The sequence below is a fragment of the Phaenicophaeus curvirostris genome, chromosome 3, assembly GCF_032191515.1.
Source record: "Phaenicophaeus curvirostris isolate KB17595 chromosome 3, BPBGC_Pcur_1.0, whole genome shotgun sequence".
Taxonomy (NCBI): domain Eukaryota; kingdom Metazoa; phylum Chordata; class Aves; order Cuculiformes; family Cuculidae; genus Phaenicophaeus; species Phaenicophaeus curvirostris.
This window is the reverse complement of record NC_091394.1, coordinates 46,156,906-46,180,012: the sequence shown is the minus strand read 5'-3', so window position 1 is coordinate 46,180,012 and position 23,107 is coordinate 46,156,906. Positions and strand designations below refer to the sequence as shown.

Genomic DNA, 23,107 nt, shown 5'->3' with positions numbered 1-23,107 from the left:
CACAGTCTAGTCAAGCTTAACAATTGCAGCTTGTCACAGTTTTCTGTTATTTCACTTTTCCCTTGCCTCAATATATTGTCCAGATGATGTCCTTAGTCCATTGCTATCCATTGCAGGGATGTTCACAAGGATAGGAGGAAATACAGCTGGCTGAGGAATGGTATATTCTTGATTTTGTTAGAGGGTCTTTTTTTTTTTTTTTTTTTAATTTCAGACGGAAAGAAGAGATCCTAGTAGGAGATGAATCTTTCATTGCACTATCAAAGCCCCCTGATACTGCACATGATCAGGGCAAATCCTGTATGACCAGCTTAGTGGCTTTCTGTGGTGGGGTAATCACTGCAGTGGACACGGGTAAACCAACAGATGTGATCTGTCTGGACTTCTCTAAAGCCTTTGAGACGGTCCCTCACAACATCCTTCTCTCTAAATTGAAGAGATACAGACTTGATGGATAAGATAAGATGGATGGATTCCGTTGGATGGTTGTATTCAGAGAGTAGTGGTCAATGGCTCAAAGTCCAGATGGAGATCTGTGACTAGTGATGTCCCTCGGGGGTCTGTATTGGGACCAGTGCTGCTTAATATCTTTATCAATGATAAAGACAGTGAGATTGAGTGCACCCTTATCAAGTTTGCAGATGACACCAAGCTGAGTGGTGCCCTTGTCACACTGGAAGGACAGGAAGTCGTCCAGAGGGACCAGGACAAGCTGGAGAAGTGGGCCTATGCAAACCTCATGAGATTCCTACACCTGAGTTGGGGCAATCCCTGGTTTCAATACAGGATGGGGGACAATGTGATTGAGAGCAGCCCTGCAGAGAAGGACTTGGGGGTGCCGACTGTTGAGAAGCTCGACAAGAGCCGGCATTGTGTGCTCACAGCCCAAAAGACCAACTGTATCCTGGGCTGCAACAGAAGAAGCATGGCCAGCAGGTCAGGGGATGTGATTCTGCCCCCCTGTTCTTCTCTTGTGGGACCTCTTCTGGAGTATTCCAGTTCTGCAATCTTCAACATAAGAAGGATATGGAACTGTTGGAATGGGTCCAGAGGAGGGCTACAAAGATGATCAGAGGACTGGAGGACAGGCTGAGAGAGTTAGGGTTGTTCACCCTGGAGAAGAGAAGGCTCCAAGGAGACCTTATAGCGACCTTCCAGTACCTGAAAGGGGCCTACAAGAAAGTAGTGGAGGGACTGTTTATGAAGGCTTGTAGTGATAGGACCAGGGGCAATGGGTGTAAACTGGAGAGGGGCAGATTTAGACTAGACATAAGGAAGAATTTCTTCACTATGACAGTGGTGAGGCACTGGCACAGGTTACCCAGGGAAGCTGTGGCTGCCCCATCCCTGGAGGCGTTCAAGGCCAGGTTGGATGGGGCCTTTGGGCAGCCTGATCTAGTGGGATGTTCCTGCCCATGGCAGGGGGGTTGGAACTAGATGATCTTTAAGGTCCCTTCGAACCAATACTGTTCTGTGATTCTATCTAGACAGTCAGCTTTTAGATCAGATATCAAAAGCTTTATTTCTGTTTCAAATATCTCCATTATACTTAGAGTTAATCAACAAAACCACATTTCCGGAATGGAACTGAAGAAACAGACACAACAGAATTTAGAATACTTTTAAAATGAGACAAAGGAAAATGCTAATAAAATCTGGGATTCAGTAAGCTCATCTTCTAAGTTCCTCTGTTCTGCAACAGAATTCGTGGGAGTATGGCAGACCAGAAACCACAGGTTTTTGGTGTAAAGGAAAACTGTATTTTATCCCAAAGCAGGGTCCCCGTGTCAGTTCTAGTGTGCACATATGGTCCCTGCGAATGCTAGCTTTGATACTCATAAACATTACAAACACTTGTACATTTGGCAGCAAATTTTGAAATAAAGTACATATTGATTTGAGATCTTTGCAGTATGTAAGACCAACAAAAATAAAGCAGTATCTAGCATAAATGGAACTTGTTGCTGTGTTAACTTGTGTCACTCATCCAATTTTGTCTTCTATTATCCTACTTTTTGATAAGGTATTTTTGAGAATACTTCATAACAGATGTCGTAGTTACAGTCTATAGCACACAGAATACTTCAAAAAAAACTTTAATCACATCATGAAAAATATAGTGTATTTTTTATCCCATTTACTTTAATTGGTTGCTTTCATTTTAAATTATATTCCTTGTTTAAGGTCATAATTTTTTCAAGATCTAAAGTAATTTCACCAAGTAAAAATAGAAACATGCAACAAACTACATTTGGACAATGGCATGGCTCTATTGAGCTGGATTCATGATTGTAAAATGTATAATTGCAGTTGAAAGAACTGTAAGCTGTAATAGGCTGTGTTGCATCTTGTGTGTTTGTCAACTGAGTTTCTCTTACAAATCCAAAAATATCTATAAAATGCAGCATAAACCTAAGAATCTTAATGAGATGTGTATCTGCTGTTTTACGTATAAATATTTCAGTCAGCGCAGAATTCATCTTTTAAAATACAGTTTGACTCTCCAAACTGTAATGCCAGTATAATGCCAGTATAGCTTTTCTTGATAAAACTGTATAGCAGCATGTATTTTGATTTTTATTATAAATTCTAACAGCAAACATGGGTAGAATTTCTCAAGTGTGCTTATATACACACTTATAAGCAACTGGTTACAAAGGTTATAAACACTTAGAAACTACTGATTATAGAGTTATAAGTTTTAAAGGTTGTAAACAACTGCCTATCTTGGCAGTGACTCATGTTTCAAAATGGTGCAATGATGACTGTCATTGAAGACCATGGATAATTTTTCAGAGTTTACTAGCCTTTGTTGATATAATATGTGGATAAATTTTTATGAAATGGAAGCCTTGTACAGTAAGAACACTGCTACTAGAAAATAGGTGAAGCACGGCAGAAGGCAGGAGGGCTCAAGTAGATGCAAATGTAGGGTTTTGTCAAACGTTGTGACCCATTTCTAAAGAACTTCATCTTATTTGTCATACAGTCAGATGTGAGGATCAGAACTTCGGGCATATGCCATTAGCACTGTCGATGACTCTTGATTTGCAGTAGTTGTTGCTTTGCTAATTTGGCTAAGTTTTTTGTTGTTTTTACGGCAAGATTTTTTATGTTATTCTTAGTTCGGTCTATAAACCTGCCACACCTATATGTGCCATGTATGATATTTTAATCTGCAAAAGACTTCAAAAAAGTCATGGCTGTGCAAAGCCTTCATTAGTATTCAGCTTATCCTTAGTGGCTGGCTATAGAAAGAAACGTAGCTTGGCATCTATGTTGTTAAAGGTCTGATGTATGCTGGTCAGTTCTCTGGATAGGTAGTTTTACAGTTTAATTACTTGTAGTAATACTTGCTACAGCTTGGTTATTAGTTGTGAGTGGAAGTAACAGAGGAATGCAAGTTCGAAAGTTCCCTTTAAAACTCTTCCTATAGTTGATGTGAAGATTAGATACTTATTTTGAGGAAGTTACAAGATGGTAATTTCATAAAGGTTTGAAGGATGTAAATGGCAAAAATAAAAAAAAAAAAAAGGAAATTCTGTCAGAGCAATTTAGCTATAGACTCACAAGACAAATGCAGAAAAACAAGCAGTAAGAAACAATCCTGTGTTGACAGACAAATGATCTAGACAAGTAGAACTGTCATTATGTTTATCCACATTTTTGACATCATCTTTACTGCTGAGAAGATGTAGAAGCCTTTACTAACCACCTGGAATCACAAGTTCTTCCCTTTTTTGAGTACTGGACATTTTGAAGCACTTGTCTGCACTTCTGGGTTTGAGCAAGAAAACACCTTAAAATCTTCTATGTCTTCTTATTGCTAGAGATAGATATTATCATGTCTCTGGGGAGACCTTATACCAGCCTTCTGATACTTAAGGGGGTCCTGTAGGAAAGCCAAGGAGTGGCCATTTATCAAGGAGTGCAGTTAAAGGAAGAGAGGGAACAGTTTTAAGCTGAAAGAGGGGAGATTAAGATTACAATTTTTTGCTGTGAGTGTGGTGAAGCACTGAACAGGTTGCCCAGAGAAGTCATGGAAGCCCCATCCCTGGAGGTGTTCAAGGCCACGTTGGATGAGTCTGAGATCAACCTGATCTAGTGGAAGGTGTCCGTACCCATGGAAGTTTGGGTGAAACTAGATGATCTTTAGGGTGCCTTCCAATCCAAATAATTCTATGATTCATTCTATGATTCTCTAATGTAATTAGGTATAGGAGCTATTGTGTACATTGATGAGTCCTGAGTTTGAACTCTAAAACCTGATTTATACCAGGTTTTATTTGACTGCAACTTTGCCAAACTTCACTATGTTGCACACTGCGTGACTTGGTATTTAAATTTATGTCCTAGTATCATTTGCAGTAACTTTACAAGGAAGCTGGATTTTGCTTCATCTGTGGTTTCGGGGGAGTTTATTTGTCATTAAAAAGCACAAATAGGTCTGTGAAATTAGATGTTCTGCTTTTGTGTCTGAAACTTAGCTTGCGGCATATTTTATGAAGTTTGAAGTAATATTTATGCAAGTACTAGAACAAACGTGTAAATGGCTGCCTAATTTTCTAAGCCTTCCCACTGGAAATGTTGCAGCTGTTATTTGATATACTTCATACAAATCTCTTGTATTTACGAATTTGTTTAACTTTAGCAGAGGGATAATTTGTATCTGTTGTATCACTTAGATGAAATATTAGAGTTTGGAGCTGCAAGTTCTTTGATGGGGTTTCTGTTCCCACTGGATTATCTAACTGAATGTTGTGCACTTAAAATTGTGCAGGGAGATGCAGTGTCCAGAGGTGCCAATTTCCCTGATACACCCAGAGCTAACGATGACTTCCGATAGAAAGATATTTTAGAACAGATGACCTGTATCCAGGAGCAGGGCAAACGTGGTATGTTTATAAGGACCAATGGCACAGTAAAAGAACAAACCCATAAATTATTTGGTGATTGCATATAAAATTAATTTCTTTTAAAGACTATATGCTTGCAAAGTGCTTGTCATGAATGTCAAATATACACTGGGATTAGCTATTGGAAATATTGGACTTCAGTTAGGTGAAATTTGTCAGCTATAATGACATTTTGTCTTCTATTCTACTTTTTGCTAAGGTATTCTGTAATGGCATTTATAATGGCATTCTAGGAAAATACAGATTTTTAAAGTCCTTTTAAAAGCAAGATTTTGTCTGTTTCCTGTTTTAAAACTGCTTGGCTAGGCTAAGCCTGCTGTGCCTATGTCCAGATAGCAAAGCTGATGAACAGCCATGAAGTTTAGTTTTGTTTGAACAGCTGTAGAATTTACTTTAATATGGACTGAAATACCCATGAGTAAGGTTATATTTGTTTTTCTAAATAGGAAAGATGTCATTCTTCTCTGGAGCGAAGTATCAAACATCAAAGAAACCAGAATTTTGTCAGCGTGTGTTAGTCATCTGTTAAGAGACACAAGAGTTTCCTCTCTACCAAAGAGGAAAAGCAAAGCTTTTCTGTTTCTGTTAGATTTCATTCTTCTAAACTCGTGACATTAGATTTTTCCCTACCTCACCTTGGGATAGTATGTACTTTTATAACATGTTATTCATTTCTAAATTACTTAGAAAAGACTAGGGAAAAGAATGGAAATAATACTGTTTTCATTCAGAGAGTTTGAGGCTGCATATAGATTGCCTTTTTTGGGGATAGATGTGATGTATTGTACTAGAGGTGCTGATCCCACAAACACCAAGGCTGGTACCTGTTTGCAACGGGGCACACCTGGGAGCATCTAGGCCTTTCTTTGCTTGGAAACAAAGATACAGGAATAGGACCTGATGTCCCTACACTTAAAGTTTTCTTCTAAAATAAAGGTTCTCAAGCATGGAATAGTTTGTTTTTCGTGAAGAATGGTAATAATTCAGTCTTTTGATGTTCTGAGTTTTGCTGCTTTTTATTTTACTGGTTTGTTGTTGGTACCTGATGATTATGTCCTAGGGTAAAATTCTCAATCTGCTGTTTTACACCTGGGATTTTGTTTTCATTACAAGAAGATTTTCTTCCGTCTGTGAAAATGGTGACTAATAAATATATAATAATTCGTATCAAAAAATATTTTAAAATTACACAACCTGCATTGTATCATGTTGCAGTTGTTAGGATTGGAGATTCATAATCTGTTACCTACATGCCTTGTTTAATTTTTAACTGTGTTTATTTTACAGGATGCTGTACTTTTGATGAGCCTCTTAGTTCCTGTGGCTATAGTCAATCAGATGATGATGATCTTAACTGGGATCAGGTGAACGCACCGATAAAGTCCATCTCAGGTCAAGGGATGCCATCTGGTTAGTCTTTTATTTTGCTTTCTTTCTTTTTGTTGATAGCTTATGTATTCAGCATTTTTTTGACAGTACTATTTTTTGAATACTTTGTCTAAATATGTTTAATTGCAATACTCAGATCTTCCAAGTGATTTTTGTCAGAGATATTTTGCAAAAGAAAGGTTTGCTTTCATTCTGTGGGGAAGAGAAAGATCAGAAAGTAGAAATAGAAACTTGGTGTCATCAGGGAAAGCAGAAAGAAAACAGAATTATGGCATGAAAATGAGTATGAAGTAGTCCTAGAAACAGGCAGACAGGAAGTCTCAACAGAAGAAGGAATAGTAAGAGATGAAACAGAGATGGCCTTAGGCATTTTCATTGTAAGAGTTATTAATCAAAATCTGTTATGAAAAGAAATGGAAGGTAAAAAAGAGGTGAAAGCAAAATGAGAGGAGAGGTATCCCAAAACGAAGGACTTCAGTGATACCACGCTTGTTGTGTTAAAAGGACAGTTGTTATACTATTATTTAATGTACTTTGTGCACTGCATGCAGTTGGACCTAATTCCATAGCAACAATCCTTTCGTTCTGTTGAACTGTAAGCTTACTCTGGTAAGTCATTCCTTTGCCACTTCACCTATACAAATTTGTAAAGTCTGACCACTAGTTTTAAAATACTCACTACTCTAAATTTCATCAGTTATTCTTTTTTCATGTTTTTAATCTAGGCACGTTAAGAGTTCTTGTAGCGTACTAATATTCATCTCTTGGAGGATGATAGCCTGTAGCCAGTTCTGCATCTTCTTTGGCTTTTAAAGACTGAGCTTCCAGTGACTGTTTTCACCTAAAAGTGGCCAAAATCAAAAAGATGACTTTGTAAAATCACTGGTTGTAGCATCATGGGTCTTTTTCTGCATTGGCCTCATAATAATATTAATATATCCAGAATGCTTAAAAACATCGCAGATCAATGTGCTGATGTTTCACATCCATTTCAATTAGCTTTTTAAAGCACCTGTACTGTACTTTGATGTTTGCGTAAGATCCCTTTACTAGTTGTCCTTCCCAAGAAAATGTTCCTCCCTTGGTTTCAGTCAAGGAAGTTGGCAGATAAATAGTGTGAATCTTCAGAAGTGACAGTATAAAGAAAACCTGAACATATGCACTCATCACAAATGCACTTATAAATTCTCTGAAGGACGATATGCACTGCTCAGCCCAAGGTATTACTAGGAAAAATGCTCTTAGTGGACTTCACTATAAAGTTATCAGTCTTCCATGGATTGTGGACAACATTGTATCTTAGATTGATAGTTGTACTGAAGTGCCTTTTCCTTCACCAGATGGTTTCCTCTTGCAAAGGTGGAACTCCTGACTTCAAGATGAATGTTTGGTTTTCCCAAGTCGTGGCATTTGGATCATCATGCTAGATTTGAGTTCATTGTCACCAAATAGAGGAGGTTCTTCCAGATTCCTTTCTAAACTGGCTCTTGTCTAGTGGTCTTGGCACATACTGCTAAAAAATTTCTGGCCTGTTTGATGAGTGATTAATACCATTTCTCAAGCTGGAGCTAACATACGTAGTTTATCAGTCATGTTGGTTGCAGTACAAGCTGTACATTCTTTTTCTCAATCATGCATCTGGAAATTCTCTTTCTATTCCAAATTTCATTTATTATTCTCCCCACTTGGATTTTATGGAAGCGATTGTTGCTGTAAGTTTTTCAGTCTTCTTGGCAGATAGAAGGAGTTTAAATCTATGTTCTTTTCTGTGACGGCTGTAAACTTGTAGACTTTTTGTGTTTTGTTTTCCTGGAGGCAAGGATCCAGACTAAGAAAGGACTGGTATTTTTGTGGAGGGAAAATGATATCAATGTAATTTTGTTTATCAGATGTCACATGACTTGTTTCTTATTTGCCTTCCTGCCTTTTTCTCAGAATACTGAAATAATGTTCTGATGATCAAGTAAAAAGATATTAAATTTGGAAATAGATTATATTTAGATTTTAGGGAGTTGTATTTCTGCACATCAAGGACATGAAATATGCTTTGGGAGTCTTGGGTTGGAAGATGAACGAGCTAGTCTGAGGAGGTTTGTGGACACTGGTGCCCTGAAAGGTCAAAAATCCCTTTGAGAGAGAAAGAAATGCTCATTTTTTGAGCGGTGTGTCTAAGGGCACGATTCACTCAAATAGCATCTAATTTTTCCTCATAATTTTATCTGGACAGTTTTTTCCTGTTCTTGTTTGAATCATTATAATGATTTTAATTAACTTTCAGTTAGCCTTAGCCAGACAGTTATGTGATACACTTAAAAAATTATTTCAAGCAGTTTGTCAGCAGTTTCTGAGCTACATATTTTAGAAAAAATAACTCCAGATGATAATGAATAGAACATCTTAGATTAATTGTTTGTGGGGAATTTTTGGCTTGAAAGCAAAATGCGTTATGCAATGATGTTGTAATACTAGACTGAAACAAGAACTCTCAGTTCAGCAGTCCCTTGTCAGTAGAAAAAAATAATGTACATAACATTCCTAATTTCAGGCAATATGCTCCAGTGAAAGAGTTGATGTCAATATATAATATTTTGTATGATTTGGTGGCAGTCAGGGGGAAGCACACTAGTTACAGCATTTGGTTTATTTTAATCCACACAAGATTGTTGAGAATGTAACTGTACTTCAGGTAAATAAATATTTTAACTTAGTATGTTATTTCGGTGGGACAGAAGAGATGTCACATAACATTAATGCATATGTGTGCATGCCTTAATATACATACTATATATTTACATGTTAGTGAACTTTAATAGCTGCTTGTAAGATCAAGTTTTAGATGGAAATTAGTAAATTTTATCAAGGATAACGAAAAGTTTCTGAAAGTGTTTCTTACAGTGGACTTTTATCCTTGATGGATTGTTACTGTAATAGAAAAATATGAAGCTGTTGCTACTAAAGTAAGTAGGGTGCTAGTGCTCTAATTTTCTTGGTAAATACAAGCATGACCTTCAATAAGTCAGTACTAATCTGAAATTGTGTTAAACAGACCCAAAACCAGTGACAAGTATATATTTTGGTATGTATCTGTATGGATTAAATCAGAGTGGTTAATCTACTGATCTTCTGGCTCCAGTACCCTGTGAGTCAGATAAAGTAAACGCTGTAGGAAGACTTGCTCTTCCCTGTTCTCGGCTTCTCTCTTTCCTCTCATCTTTCTGTTCCAATTATGTGTGTTTATAATAGCGTTCAAAACTATAATTATAGAAACACTTAGTCATTATTAATGACATGTTGCATTGTCCCATAGAACAATTACAGCAGTTTGATATTAATGTGTTTATGTTTACAATTATGGCTAACTCTAAACACTCTACCTGTAGTCCAATAAAGATGTCTTTGGAAAAATATGTCGAAACAGTAGATTACTCTATTGGCAAGGTGTTGGCAGCAGTGCAAGTCAGGCTACAGGAGCAGCCTCTCTGAGAAGGTTTAAACCCTCCTATACTGCATGAAATATGAGGTTCTAGTTGGACGATTCTTTCTCTGTTACCTCCTTAGGTATCTCATACTAGCATAAGTGTCGTTATACCTGTTCTGCTTTCTGCTACACCATGACAGCAGTCTTCATCATCTGTCTTACTTAAGAGTTTTCAGGGAGAGATTTTTATGCTTTCCTTCAGGTTGCCTCCCTGGTGGAAGGTGCTCCCTCCTAAACACGCGTGACACTCATTATTTTTAAAACTTTCTTTTGTCATTGTGTCTACTAAAAACAATATAGTGCCTAAATCCCTTCACAGTGTTCTGATCAGTACTGTTTCCTTACCTTATTTGTTTATTACACTTTTTATTTTGTGTTTACCCAGAAGTTCTTGTTTAGTGCTCCAAGATCCTGTGAAAACACAAATAAACATAAACAGTCTTATAGAGCTTTTCTTCCTGCATTTATAATCTGATTCTTGGTTGAGCTCTCAGATCCTGGTTTTGTTCTCTGGCCTGTGCCTGCTCTCCTCCCACTCCATAGTCCCATTTATGCTCATGTCCCATCCGACTCGTTATGGCCTGTCAGCATTTTGGTTTTGTGGTGTTTCCACAGAGTGTTCTGGTACTTTATACTAAAACTCAGAACTATTCCTTATTCTGAGATGTTTAATAGAAGGAACATGGGCTGAGTATGTGAGAGTGCAGCAGTGAAGCTGTCTCTCTAACACACCTGGCAGTGTATCCTAGAAGGAAAGAAGAGAAGAACCAAGAGCAATAGAGGCGTTGGTTGGATTAAAGGGGGAGGAGTGGACTAGAAGCTGAAGAATTAGCATGTATGTAAATGTATAGAAGGGAATGTAGGGTCAGAGCTCTGGAACAGCATATTAGGTAAGATCAGGAGTAGCCGCAGGAACTAGTAGGATAAGATTTGAGAAAATGAGTATAAAAACCAACCAACCAACTAAAACACAGAGAAGTATGTAAACTTGAAATCAAAACAATTTTTGAGATATTTGAGTGTATTGTGTTATTTTATATACTGCTACAGTGAATTTTGTCATTGACAGTGATGCAATTCGAATTTTACAGATCACTGTAAGAAATGCAAATATGTTCAAGAGTTTGTTCTATTTGCCATTTGCTGGATATAATTTCTGTTCATGTCCATGTATTTTGTTACAAAACACTGTGTTCAGTTGTGTAAAATCTTTCTAGTGTTTCATAGTTCCAGTTGATTTCTGAAGGACAGCAGCATCCTATTTTCTTCGATGTAGCAGTTGGTTTGATATTACTGAAGGGATGTGAGTGCATTTGCAATGAGTCATTGTCATGAGCCTTTCATTCATTTTAGAATAGTTCAAAATCAATTATGAATCAAATTTTCGCAGGCTGTCATTCAATGCATTGAAAGGACGTTTTCAGCAATGAAGACTTCTGTGTTTAATATAGTGCTGATCAAAGCCAGGATGAGGATTTTATTTGTTCTATTTAAGATGATAATAGATGATTTTCATGGTTATTTGTAATTTTTTGAATGACTTACTATGGTTGGTTGTGTCCTGAATAACTAGCGTTGCTTAATGTTTAGCAACATCTAAACCATGTCTGCAGAAAATGCATACAATGTAATGCTTATATCAATTATTGTTTAAAATGGCATTTTGACACCTAGTTGGTAGACTTGCACAGCTAGCAGATATTCCATAAACCAAGATACTGATTTAAAGGAGTACTTAATATAGAATGTGAAGTAGTTGTGTGAAGTCGTTGTTCAGTTGTGTGTAAAAGAGTTGTGATCAGTTTAAAGAGAAAGATAAAGCGATCAGTTGGCAAGTCTCTGTTAAAGCCAGCTGTGATGTCTTTCCATGTAAAGTTATAGTACTATAACTTCCCATTGTGATGAGTATTTTATCAGTAAGTATATTCCAGCAGTGTGTTGTGTTTGTGTTCTGTGTTAGCAGGGATGCTTTTCTTCTGCTTACATTAATAAGGAAGTCATTTAAATGTGTTTCTTATTCAGCAATGTTTCTAACGGATTATTTTAGCTGCATTTTTTTTTTAATTCACTTGAATGTTGTCCAAAGATAATGTAAGTACTATCAGGGTGTGGGAGTTGCACCTTGTTCACTGTTTTCAAGTTATATCTTTTCATGGGATTTTCTAGAATTGGAACATTAGCCCATTTAGCATTTTATTGCACATCCAGGTAATAGCTGCAGGCATTAAGGACATGCCTCTTTTGCAAGCAGCTTAAGCTTGTGTTGACACGTTCAAGCCAGTTTCCAATTAACTGTGTAAGCTAGTGTTAGTTGCTGCTCACATGGAGCAACATGGAGGCAGCCCAAGCAAACCCTCTGAGTACGGGCTCAGCTAGCTTTGTGCTGCCCTGGATACAGTCCAAGCAGTTAAGGGGTTAGCTACCTCAAAAATGTACCTTAAGACTTAGCAAGTAGTGCATTTAACAGATTTGTTCAACAACCAAGAGAATGCCACCAGTTACATCTGAGGTTATTGCTTATTGTGGTAACTTAGAGGAATCTTATAGTCATTTTTGTAACTTCTGGCCTCATTTATAGATTTCAGCACCTGGCACAAATACTGCGTTTATTATAAAAATTGAGCATCCAATTTTCTTGCAAAAGGAATTAAAAGCCTAATAAGCATCAGAATCTTTGATTCTGAATCACTGACGATCTTCATAGCTTGCTTAATAGGGAACTAGACAATTTACTTGAAGCCTAATAGCTTTCAGACAAAATGGTGGAATTAATATGCTAATAATTTATTTAAATTTTTGTTGTAAATGTTCTCTACATATGACTTTTATTTTATACTTCTTTCTTCATTTGTAGGACAAAGTATTTTGAGGATAAACAGTGTGATTTATGAATCATTTGAAACAACAGGCTTTCTTTAGTTATAAACTGTAACTTAGCAGAGGAACATAACAGTTGTCCTGTTTTCTTATGCGTTCCAGCAGCTCTCTAATGTTTGAGAGCAAAATCATGGAACATGCTGCAATTCATGGAAGTGAGTCAGAGACACTGCATTAGAACCCATGAATAGAATCGTAGAATCATAGAATGGCTTGGGTTGGAAGGGACCTTAAAAATTATCCAGCTCAAACTCCTCTACTATGGGCAGGGACACCTTGCACTAGATCAGGCTGCTCAAGGCCCCATCCAGTCTGTCCTTAAACACTTTCAGGGATGGGACATCCAACTTCCCTGGGCAACCTGTTCCAGTGTCTCACCACCCTCAAAATGAAGAATTTCTTCCTAATGTCTGGTCTAAATCTTCCACCCTCCAATTTAATGCCATTAAACATTTCTTATAGATGTTTGACTGGAAAATGATGTTACGATAAATTATGACTTTTTAATGTTTGAGGAACTCTCCTCTTCTACAGAAGGATATAAAGGCTATATGAAAGAACTGGGAATTTAATTCTCTTTAAACCAGAGCATTCTCAGAGCCAAACTTGAAGATTAACAGGTCCAACACAAGACTAACCTTATAGCTCGGGAACCAAGAGTAGGAGGGCAGTGATAAAGAGATAGTTACAGAATATGTTCTAACCTGTCACAGTAGACAAAGACTCAGCTCAATCACTTCACTCAGTATGAGTGGACACATGTTCAAATATAGACATTTCCTTACTCTCAGTCAGAATATGTCATGTGCACCAGCCTACAATGCTTCATCTGTGAAGCAGTTTTTAGGTAAAAAGAACATCGCTGTGCTTGAGCACCCACCCTATTCACCAGACCTATCTCCCTCTTCCCAAATATTCCCCTCAAAATAATCCATTTTTTGTTCGTAGAAAATGTGAAAGCAGAAATGACAGAGATCCTCAACAGTCTTTCCGAAAATGGTCTGCATAATGGCTTTGAACATTCGCAGAAATGTATGCAGCTGTGTGTCTACACAGAGGGAACTATTTTGAAGGTGATCATAGTAGATTTTCTCAGTTTGCTAAATAAAAAGACTTACAGGCACAGTCTCATTTTTTTTGTGTCCAGCATCACAGAGTTGACTGCTGAGGATATTTCTGTGTTACACCAGGTAGTGTCACGCAGTGCTACCCTGGCTCTCTAACCTAACTCATTTACCTTGATGTGACTACATAGTTTTCTGCTGCGCTTATACATAGTATGCCATAATATATGCTAAGAAACAGCTAACATAAAAAGCTAGACATGGGAACTGGGTTCAAAATGGATTTCTTGGCATCAAAAATATTTAGAATTCCAACAGGATAGAGGGAAGGTGAGGTAGGAGAATCCCAAGAAGGAGGGAGGGAAAGCATTTCATGTTGTAAAGCCAGTAAATAATGATTAAAGTATTGTATCAGGGACTCAGGACAGCTACCTTTGCATTACCTTCTAGTGAACTGGCGGGAATACTGGTCTGCAAAAGAAACACTCAGTTACTTCTGGTGGAGGCTCTTGGTTCAGAGGACATGAGACAAAATGTAAATTTTCTTTCCTGGGGATATGCCCGAGACAGGTAAATGTACCTGAGGAAACTTTAATCTACGTAGTTCAGGACCCCATAGTGATATAAATGAAAGAACACGCGCTACGGTGTAGAGTTCCTTAGGTACTCTCTCAGTGCTGAAGGCTATGCTACTGTAGCTTCCCTGCCATGGAAGTCTTACTGAACCCACTGCAGTTTCTGCTCCAGTTTCAGTAGACTTGTAGTGACTAAGGATTTTTGCCTGGCTGTTTTCCTCTATTGGAGAATGAAAATACTTAGCTAGTTTGTGGAAAGCTGTGACCTGTGAGGACTGTGAATAAACAGTGAGTCTGAAGATGCTCCTCTAGGAGCTGCACTTACTGCATTGCAAGATCAAGAGTATTCCTAAATAAGCTTTTTCTTGTTTAGTAATTAATCTACTAGGGGAAAAAAAGCCTCTTAATTCTTTCAGTCCTCAGGGCTTTTCTTTCAGTCTCATGCTTATCCCATTAGATTTTTCCTCATCCATCCTGGCCTTTAGAAACTAATAAAGAGTGGATCAAAACCTTTCCTAGCATCTGCAGGCTTTAAAGTGTTTAAATGACTGTCTCCATTTCAGGACCTAACTCAGTTATTTCCTGAATTAGAATTTTATCTTTTAAGAGAGTTCTTCTATATGACAAGATCATAGTCATAGTCACAACTGAAATGCCAGTGAGCCGGAGATGGACTTCATCGCTCCTCTTCGGGAGCACAAATATTATGATTCCTCAGGGAATCATTTTCTTGGCATATTATTTTAAAGCTTTTTGCTGAAATTAAAGAGGGAATTCATGTCTCATATAGATTTATGGGAGATTTTTTTCATCCCTTCTCACAGCACTTACTTTGTTGGCAGGCATTGATGACTGATAGTATGTTGTTAGCAGCTTGAGCTGTGACTATAGAAAGAGCAGCCAAAAAGTCATTGATTTGAGTGATTTGAAGCAGAGGTCATTAAATGCTGCATCAGAAAGCTATTTGGCAAACTTGTCATTCAGGGAGTACTTGTTCTTTCCGTTGAATTTGAAATTACTCTGAAGTACAAGACAGTAATAAAGCTTCTGCCTCATCAGTTTCAAAAACTAGGCCAATATTCTAACCAAACTGGTATATTGATCACAGTTTAAGAACAAAGTGGTTTTAGCACCTCCCTTTGTCTTACTTCTTTTACTAGAGTTATGTGGTTTAAATTACTTCATTAACCTTAATCAAGCCTTGTAGGAAATACTCTGTGTAATGTTTTAAAATTTGATGCACAGTAGAAGAGTACTGGAAAATGTCTTTTGCAGAAAGTTAAGTTTTCGTCACTCAGTGAGCAGGCATAAACAACTGTTTCAATGAAAGGAATTGGTTCAGCCGAAAGCATCACTTTTAGGAAACTATGTGTAGCCATCTAGACTTCTGCTTGCAGTGAGGCTTTGTGTTTCCCCAAATGTCTGCATTTTGGGGCTTTTGCTCCCAAGTTAAGGACTGTTATGAGGCAGTATGTCACATGGCGCTATGTCAGGTTGCAAATGTGGCCGCAGAGCTCAGTTAGTATACAAGCAAAATGGATGGATTTATTTTGTATTGTATTGAGGTTGTCTTGTATTTGAAGCAGTTGGATTTCTGAATGTATCTGAGACATTCTTAATTCCCTTGTATATGTTTCCAGAACTCAGAGTCAGAGAAGAAGCAATTAAAAGGTTTTCATTAATTCCATGGGCTGAATTAAAGAGCTCAGTACTTTTGTTCTCTGTTAAAGCAATATAGTTATTTCCCTCACCAGCTGAAATAATGCATTCTTCATCTAGAAGTCAAAACATTTCTAATCAACTGCATTTCAATAGCATAAAGGAAAAAAAATACTTTCTGGGCCTTGCTGAAAGTTTAATGATGTGCACAGCCATTTAATTACGAGAAAACAGGTGCAGGTAATTATCTAAGTCATAATGTTGCAGCAGCTAATAACATCAAATATTTGTGATAATTGCATGCAAGCAATTGATCACAGTTCTGTGCTTCTCACATGATACAGATTTGAAAAGCACTTTTCAATACATACATATTCATATTAGAAAATAGAAGCTACAGATGCACTTTTTTTACCAGTAACTTCATATGCTATGATTTTGCATTGAGTTCAAATATGATTGTATTGTTACTTAAATTTTTACTATTTCATTTTTCTCTTTACCTTAGAGAGGAGGAATGTCCTTCTGCTAAATTTGAGTTCCTGATTTCCCCATACTTTTACAAGCTTTACCTCTCCTGGGTGTCATAGTCAACTTTTGTGCCATCCTGGTTTCTGCTAGCACGTGACTGGGTGGGTTATCCCTCACAGTTCACTAGTTGCTGTTGTGGCCTTCAGCTCTTTCCAACACTCCCAACACTTCTGGATCAGAAAAAGGTGAGAGTGAGACATAGACTCAAAAAGGCATGTAAAAACCCACAACAGAATAAGAGTGAAATTAAGGTGCACAAGTTCAAAACAATGACAGTAGAAACTCCCTGGTAGAATTATAGAATGGAACATTGTCACCTTTTCCAGGAAGCATCTAAGCATCATATGAATCACACTGTAATGAAGTGGAGTTCTCCAAGTGCCTGGTACACATGCAGCTGAGCATTGTGGTGCCCCTCTGAACTCAAGATTCAAATATTATTCTTCACAGAAGGTCCATTTCCTGCACTTGCATAAGAAATATATCAAACACATAGTGATAACGGGATGATCCTTAATGTATTCTCTTACTTATTATGTGCTGAGAGCCACAAAAGAAAGAAAGGAGGGAAACTGGGAATTTGCTAAAGAGGCATCTGTTTCTTTTACGCAAGACCTGTGTGATCACACCACTGCTCAAGGGAGATGGAGATGCTCCTTTCTGAAGCTTTTTTAAATTCCTGGCTTGCAGTTGCAATGAAATGGCCCTGTCCCCAATTAGCCCTGCTTTTGCATGTAGGCTGTTGTGGAAAAGAAATCAATCTGTAGAAGAGAAATCAAGATTTGTCAGGCTCTGGCAAGAAAACAGCAGGTGAAGAAAAACAGGTCCCTGATTCCAGTCCTTTAGCTCTGCAGTATTTTAGCAGTTTTCATTTAACAGGAATCAGCTCTAATTACTGTTTAAATGTCACACAACACTGACCTCATCATTCTCACATCTTAAGAAAAGGATCCTACTACTGTACTGCTACTTAAAAGGCGTGGCATGATCTCTTACAAGTGGTATCCCAAGAGGGAACTGAAAGGAAGGATGGGCTTTCAGAGGAGGATTCTGGACTCTTCTGTATCCCAGTTGGGGAAGGGTACTTTTCTAGAAGCTAGCAGGGTACCTGAAGAGAGAGGCGTAAAACTTGCTTCTTTCCTAGCATTTCCTTATGGTATTTTCTTATTAAGCAGCCACACATCAAATGACATGCTTTTGAAAGGTCCAGACTGGGTTGATAAGGTTTCTGTTCTGAGGAGATCAGTAGGGTATTGTATACCTTCTCTTGAGCTAGTGTCTATGGGAACTGATTAATCCACAAAGCACCATGCAGGGCAACATGAAGTTGCTACCTGAGTTCTGAAAGCTCATTGTGTAGCAGCAGTAGCAATGATTATGTGCCTGAAAAAAAAAGTCATCATGTGCTAGAGTAGAGTTGGTCAGCAGCAGCACCAGATTCTCTTCATGAGTGCACAATGTGCTATGTGAAATTCCAGGTAGCCTGTGACCGTGAAATTTTGCATTGGAAGAATACCATGTATGAAAAAATGTGGTATCTATGTGTCCTATGCCATGTTTAAGTTTAGCATGAAGCAGGTTTGTGAAGGCAGAAAGTTGTTTGGTGAAATGTCAGTTCAAGCATTTTGCTTACCTAGCTTGCAAATTGTAAGCAGCTTTACTGAGTGCATGGCAGATTTTTTTTCCTACTTTTTAGTGTAGCAGTTACAACAATTATATCATTAGTAAAAAAATCTATTATTATTTTAGTTACAACAAGGAGAAAGCAATATATTGTAAGGGCATATTACAGTGCCTTTTGAATTTAAACTGCCCATGCTAATTGTTGTAGTGTGTCTACATCCAGTTTACTTTTAAGTTAACATAAAGTATTAAACCAGGTCATTTTGTTTCCTGTGTAAGTCTGTAAAGAAGCAAAATTCTTTAGAAAGAAAGAAAAAAGAAGCAGCCCTTGGAATACACACTTTGGTTATGGTGTATAGTGTTTGATAGGAATGGTTGGACTCGATGATCCGGTGGGTCTCTTCCAACCTGGTTATTCTATGATTCTATGATTCTGTGTATAAAATGTAGTCCTCACACCTGCACAGCGCCAGCAGGATAACAGTATTTCTTTGATGTTCCACATCCATGTCAATTAATCTTGTCCAGCCTCACCATTAGTTTCATCATTCTCTTTTCCTCCTCCTCTTCAAGCTGTAAGTATTGGAAATGCCTCCAACTCTTTTCGGCATTCTCTGTAATATTAGGGTTCAGATTAGATGTATCCTTTTCTATCAGGTTATTCCCCTTTATAGCTGATAGAGATAGTTTTCACTAAACAGCAGTGATGTTCTGACTCAACAGCAAATGGATCATAAAAAGTCTTCTCTGCAGTGGACTATTTCTGGAATGAAACCTATAATTGTTATGATCTATCGAAAGAGATATAGCAATGCACATGCAAAATTATCCAGACATAAATAAAAAGTTTTGTGGGTTTGTTTCCCACTAATGAATTTGCCTTTAAAGTTCTGGGAAAGAGCTCCTCTGAGATCTTTTTTTTACACGTATCACTGTTGTTCAAATGAAAATACTCATTTGGAAAAGCTAGTTCTCCACCTGTAATATAGAAATAAAAATTGATATTGCAGTGATGCTTCAATTCCTAGAGTGCTGCTATTTGTCTTTTGTATTTGGCAAATAGAGCTTGTCCTGTGTAAGGGAATATAGAAAATCCTCCAGTGTAATCTCTGGTTGTCTACTTTCTTTCACTGATGAATTTTATTCTTATTGAGAAAAAGTGTGTTTGAAATAATGTAACCCGAGGCTGCTATTTTATAAGCTGATAGGTAGCCTGCTTTTACAACGAAGCCATACATTTCCTTTATTTTGCCCTTTAATACTATTGTGAGGCCAAAGCCTAACAGAAGTCCTGATTTTTGTACTGCATTTGTTAAATAACAGATATTTGTAATGAAAGCAAAAACGAATTGCCAAAAGGTTTATTAATTTTTGTTACTCTGAGATTCTGGAGTTTTATTACTTCAAGATTCTGTTCTCATTCCTATTCTGTCCAGTTTATGTGCCATAATATTTTTTGAGAGAATACATTTATTACCAAATATGTCATATTTTGTTCCTTCTGCACTAAACTTAGTATGTGCATGAGATTTCTGCATTCAGGAAGTCTTCATAGTGCCTCTCTAAATTCTACTGAATATGCTAGATGCAGACTTTACATTTTGCATCAGCTGTCATGTTTGTCATTGTGTGCCAGACTTCTCTTTTTGCTACCTCTAACTTGAAATGCTTTTTATAAGCATTATTGTTTTTTGTGGATTCATCTCCTAACTGAAGCTTTGTTGGTGTACTGCATTTTAGCATATCAATGATGTGGAGTCTAGGGAAGCACAGACTGTCAAATTCGCTAACAGATTCTGGAATATCCTTTTTTACTTTATAGTTGCCTGAGCTTTGCTTTGCCGATTAAATTGTGTTCCTTTATGGTTTTCCTCATTTAAAGAAAATTTGGTGGAACATTTGAAGGTCTTAAAAAGCACACACATTAATATTTATGGCTGCATGTATTCTGACTCCATAAGGCCTCACTAGGAGTTGGATGTAACCACTTTGATGATTTTCAATAGATCTGCTGAGCCACAGGATATTCTGAGCAAGGTAGTTGCCTGTACTTTGAAATGAGCACATGAAGAGATTCAGTTTTATTGGCTTACACACACACAGATGCATTACTTGTGTGATGTTACAGTCTGGTTTTTTCCAAGGTGTTCTTCAGTATTTAATACCAAGTGTCGTAACACATGCTTCTTTCCATGTCAAGGTTAAATTGTGAAAAAGCATGGTTTTAGAAACTGATACCATTTTACTGCAATTTTGAGGCTGCTAATTAAGTGCAAGTACCAGCAGATGACACCATGTTTCACCCTCATCTGATATTCTTTGTCTGCAATTCTAACGTTTGTTATACAAGATGTGTTAATTATAGCACAGTAATTGAAAGTATAATTGCTTTTTTTCTTTGCTCAATACATTCGTTGTTATGGTATCAAAAAGCGTTTTGCCTCAAATATTCTCATGGTCTTTTAAAAGAGCCAAATCTCATTTTTTAAAATGAATTTTCTAAGTAAATTTTCAAGTGTCCTTTTGGAAGACAAATGTTTTCTTATAATAAGACAAAATTTTCTGATAGAAGTTGAGAGGACAGCAATTTTTAGTAACACGTTGTATCTGATGAGGGGCTGAAGCTCAATTACAATTGTCCTGTCCATTGCTGCCATTGCCTTCACCTGGACCTCATTTTCTTATGCGAAGGTAAATATGTGCAAATGCTCACAACTAAAATTGTGATGGACTTTATTATGTAAGTATAAGTTGCTTGTAATTCAGAATAATGATAGACTTTTATGAAGAGAACAGGGTAAAAATATTTTTCTGTGTCATTCTTTCCTCCTATGCTCTGTTACCACCCCTCCCTCTTCCTTCACGTCCTTTTTTTTAGTAACAGCAAAGAAAGAGTAGCCTGTTCTGTATAGTTATTTTACCTTAATTTGAGAGATCCCCTCATGTTGAGGGAATGTAAGTGTAGTTTTACTTTGTAGTTCAATAAGGTTTGTAAGGATCCCTGAAAAATTTTGGCTTTCAGACTCAGATGGGAATGTGCTTCTTAATTTTACTGAAGTTACTTTGGGAGAAAAGAAAGATTTTTGGGGTTTTGTCTCTTCACAAGGAACACACTACATGTCTTAATACTGTATTCACTCAGACAACAGTACTTTGCAAGTATGTGTTACTTCTGGTCAATGAGAGTGGAATATTAGGTTTCTTTAAAAAACAACAAAACCCCCCAAACCCACTAAAATGAAACCATTCCCGTCTTTGAAACAATAAATCAACTACTTTCATACAAACAATTGTATAATGAAGTAGCATAATATTTAAATATTGATGTGCTAAATATATAATAGATTCTAAAAGTTACTTCGTAGCCCCTATCTCCAAAGGAGTTCCTTTCACCACAGGCAAGATGCCAGCTGGTGGAAGAGGCTGTCAGATTCAAACTAGTATTGCCACAGGTGAGGTTCCTGCCATTCTCTTTTTCTCCATTCCCCATTGAGAAATTTGCTGTGCTTCTCAATAGAGGGAGGAGCTGAAATGTTACTTAGTGCTAAAAGGTAGGTTCCTCTTGGACTTTAAGTCTTCTTAGTTAGCTACAAGATATTGTGGAATAACACTTGGTTATTTAAGGATGTGGGAAATGTTTAAATGACCAAATCAACCTTTCTTTAAATGTAAAAAATTACATTTCTTATATATGTGTATATATATATATTATATATATACATTTCTTATATATGTGTGTATATATATATTATATATATATTTCTTATATGTGTGTACTTTCAGCACACATATAGAGTTAGATTGGCTGGAGGAAAGAGCAAATACTAGACATGCATCTGAAAAGGGATGCTTGGAAAAAAAAAGTGCTAGAAAAAGTCTATACTTGTTTTATGGTCTTGTCATAGGTACTGGGTTGGTTTTGTAGGTTTTTGTCAGGCAAACTCCTTAGTTTTCCGTTTCACTGAGCACTCTGTCCATCAACAATCAGCCTTGAAGTCTAGTTCAAGGTACTAACCAATTAATAAATGTCCCTTATTATCTTGTCATGGGAATTAGAAGAATCTGTGTTAGATGAGCAGATGAAGATCATATTTTGGTCTGAGTAGAACGAGTCAATAAATCATGCTCTGTTGTCAGTCGAACTGATAGATGCTGGAACAGTATTTGGAGGGCAAGAGACATTTCAAGAATAATACATCCAATAGGATGTTGGAAGACTATATGTTGACATTCATTCAGGCTTAATGCATATTAAAATTCCCGGAGCAGATCTTTTTGGTATTTTCCAGCAGTTTCTTTTTTAACTAAAACAATTTAATGTTGAAATGGGCCTGTCTGGGTTTTGTCAGATGAATCCACCTTTCTAATCCTAAACCACCTTTCTCTAGCATTTGAAATCAAATGGATTAGCTTCTGCTTTTAGAAGATTTTCAAGATCATGCTATGCTTTCAGGTCCTATTTCCCTGTACTACAAGATCATGCTTAGAAAGAAATTTAATGGGCCACGTGGCTGCTATTTTCTGTTTTGGACGTAGACTATGTCTGTTCATCTCAGTCAGCTTTCTTGGTCCGTCATTAGCATGAGATCTAGGAGACAGGTAAAGGATCAGTGGTTGCCAGGGTAGGAACAGATTTCTTGCATCAGTTTTCTGGGCTCTCTAACTGTTATACAGAAAAATGTGATTGAAGTGTTTAACTTGTCTGTAACTGCTTTTGTGGAGGACCTGAAGCAATAGCTCTTAGTTTTGGTAAGTGTTGTCTCACATAACAAATATATTTTAAATGTCAGTTTTGCTTAGGATTACATTTCTTACTGATGTTTGTATAACTGGAGAGGAGGTACATGCTTTATTATTTCCTGTGGATGAGCCAAGATTAAGCTTAGTTGTTAGGCAGTAGTTTCACGCATGCTTGCTTATATTAAGTTAATGAACGTCTTCCTTCTGTTAGGGAGCAGCAAGGACTAGCTGCTTCTTAGGGAGCCAAGGGTGACC

General features: G+C 37.2%; 1 protein-coding gene across 13 annotated transcripts in view; it reads left to right on the top strand.

Annotated features, from left to right (window-relative positions):
- The window catches only part of PTPRM (protein tyrosine phosphatase receptor type M), a 481,970-nt gene that overhangs the window by 107,241 nt on the left and 351,622 nt on the right, over positions 1 to 23,107 (top strand). For all 13 annotated transcript variants that reach the window (XM_069853870.1, XM_069853869.1, XM_069853866.1 and 10 more), the window contains exon 2: positions 6,204 to 6,326. In XM_069853870.1, the coding sequence (XP_069709971.1) occupies positions 6,204 to 6,326 (123 nt within the window). The remainder of the gene's footprint in view (positions 1 to 6,203; positions 6,327 to 23,107) is intronic.